Raw genomic sequence first — 1,895 nt, forward strand, 5'->3', positions numbered from 1 at the left:
TCTAAAGACACAGACTAGGTTTGTTGTCTGCAAGCAACTCATCTCACTTTCAAGGACAGACACTACCTTAAAGTGAAAGGATGGAAAAAAATATACCAAGCAAATGGCACTAAGAAAAAAAAAGATACAGCAATTTAAAAAAATGTTTAGGCAAAATTCCCAATTCCTAGGAGCTATAGGATCTACTGATCATTTTATGGCAAGTTATACAAACTCTAGTCCAAGACAGAGCCATATATCTCAACTTAAGTAGATCAGACTTTGCAATGTAGCAATGGGCACAAGGTAGAATTCTCATAACCAACCTGATTTGATTATCTGTCTGAGAAGAAATGAACCTTATCACATGGTGCTTTAGGGGATCCTAGTCCACCCTTTGGACAGCCCCTTACCAGAGAAGTTCCAGTAAGAAAACCAGTACTTTTCCCTAACGTAAAGATCTACTTTCACTCATAGAAACATGTAAAAGTACCTGAAAACCAGGCCCACCTTACTCTTTTGTCAGATGAGAACTTAAGAATGTAGTTTGTGAGCTACTACACTCCACTTTGGGAATCACAGGGTAGAGGCTATCTGAACTTGAAGATAACAAGTACAAGACTGTAAAAGCAAGCCAACAACCCACAGAGAAACCAGTCAGCAATAAAGCCTGGTCTCCTAAGTTCAGCCACACAAGAAGCCAGGTGTGCCCCTACACTTTTCCATTGGATAACCTAAATAAAATTCCTTTAGAGATCTGACAGGTTGGGTTAAATACTCTGTCACTTGCAATAATAACAACAAAATCCTAAGATGCATATTAAAATTACCATCTTTTTTAAAAAATAGACAGGGTCTCATTACATACCCCTTGCTGGTCTTGAACTCGCAGGGATCTGCCTGCCTCTACCAAATGCTGTGATTAAAGGCATGCCATCACAGCCAGCTAAAATTACCATTAAAAAAAAATTTTTTTAATGTATTTACTTTTAGTTCATGTGTATTTCCTGCATGTATGTAAATGAACCTGTGTTGTGCAATGTCCATAGAGGACAGAAGAGGGCGTCAGATGCCTGGAACTGGAGTTACAAATGGTTAACTGCCATGTGGCATGTGGGTGCTGGGATTCAAACCTGCAAGAACAGTCAGTGCTCTTAACCACTGAGCCATCTCTCCAGCCCTTAAAACTACTATCTTAATAGAACAAATAAAATCAAAACAACTAGTGAAAAAAAAATTATAGCTAAATCATATAAATGCATTCCTGTTAGGATCACAATGGAAATAAAAGCCCTTACCATACGGGCAAAACATGCAGTAAGGATTCCACTTCCAGACCCAACATCCAGGGCCTTAGCGCCTTCATGCAACTGATCAAACAGAAGTTCTAATGCATATGCATGCTGCCAAAAGAGAGAGAGAGAGAGAGAGAGAGAGAGAGATCATTTTTTACAGACTCTATACACACCACATCATATATAGTTGCCAACTTTCTAGCAATTTTTCTGTTGTTATCGATGAAGACAATGAATATTCAGATTAATGAATGTTCACACTAATATTGACATAGGAATTATATAAAATACTTCTGTCTGATTGGACTTATTATGCTAAAGTGTTTCAGAAATTTTAGATATCTACTATATGAATTAAAATTCAAAGTCAAAACAATTAAAAAAGGATTTTCAGTGAAAAGTCCTCATTTCCTTCCCACTGTCTAGTTTTACTATCAAAAGGCAATCAATGTTTCCTGTTTCTTGGATTTCAGAGAAAAATATTCACTCTGCAATTTTTTCACATTACATTTTGAAGAAAACTTCAATATTTATAGCTTAGAACTATATTCTGGAATGAATGTATTACAATAACAAATATCAATATTTAGGAGATTTAGTTAGCTGCAATCTTCTAATAAA

General features: G+C 36.2%; 1 protein-coding gene across 3 annotated transcripts in view; it reads right to left on the reverse strand.

The window, feature by feature from the left end:
• The window catches only part of Pcmt1 (protein-L-isoaspartate (D-aspartate) O-methyltransferase), a 43,683-nt gene that overhangs the window by 16,098 nt on the left and 25,690 nt on the right, over positions 1 to 1,895 (reverse strand). For all 3 annotated transcript variants that reach the window (XM_008830408.3, XM_008830409.3, XM_029562205.1), the window contains exon 4: positions 1,278 to 1,382. In XM_008830408.3, coding sequence (XP_008828630.1) covers positions 1,278 to 1,382 — 105 coding nt within the window. The remainder of the gene's footprint in view (positions 1 to 1,277; positions 1,383 to 1,895) is intronic.

This window comes from Nannospalax galili, unplaced genomic scaffold, assembly GCF_000622305.1.
Source record: "Nannospalax galili isolate Female #2095 unplaced genomic scaffold, S.galili_v1.0 scaffold395, whole genome shotgun sequence".
Lineage (NCBI taxonomy): Eukaryota > Metazoa > Chordata > Mammalia > Rodentia > Spalacidae > Nannospalax > Nannospalax galili.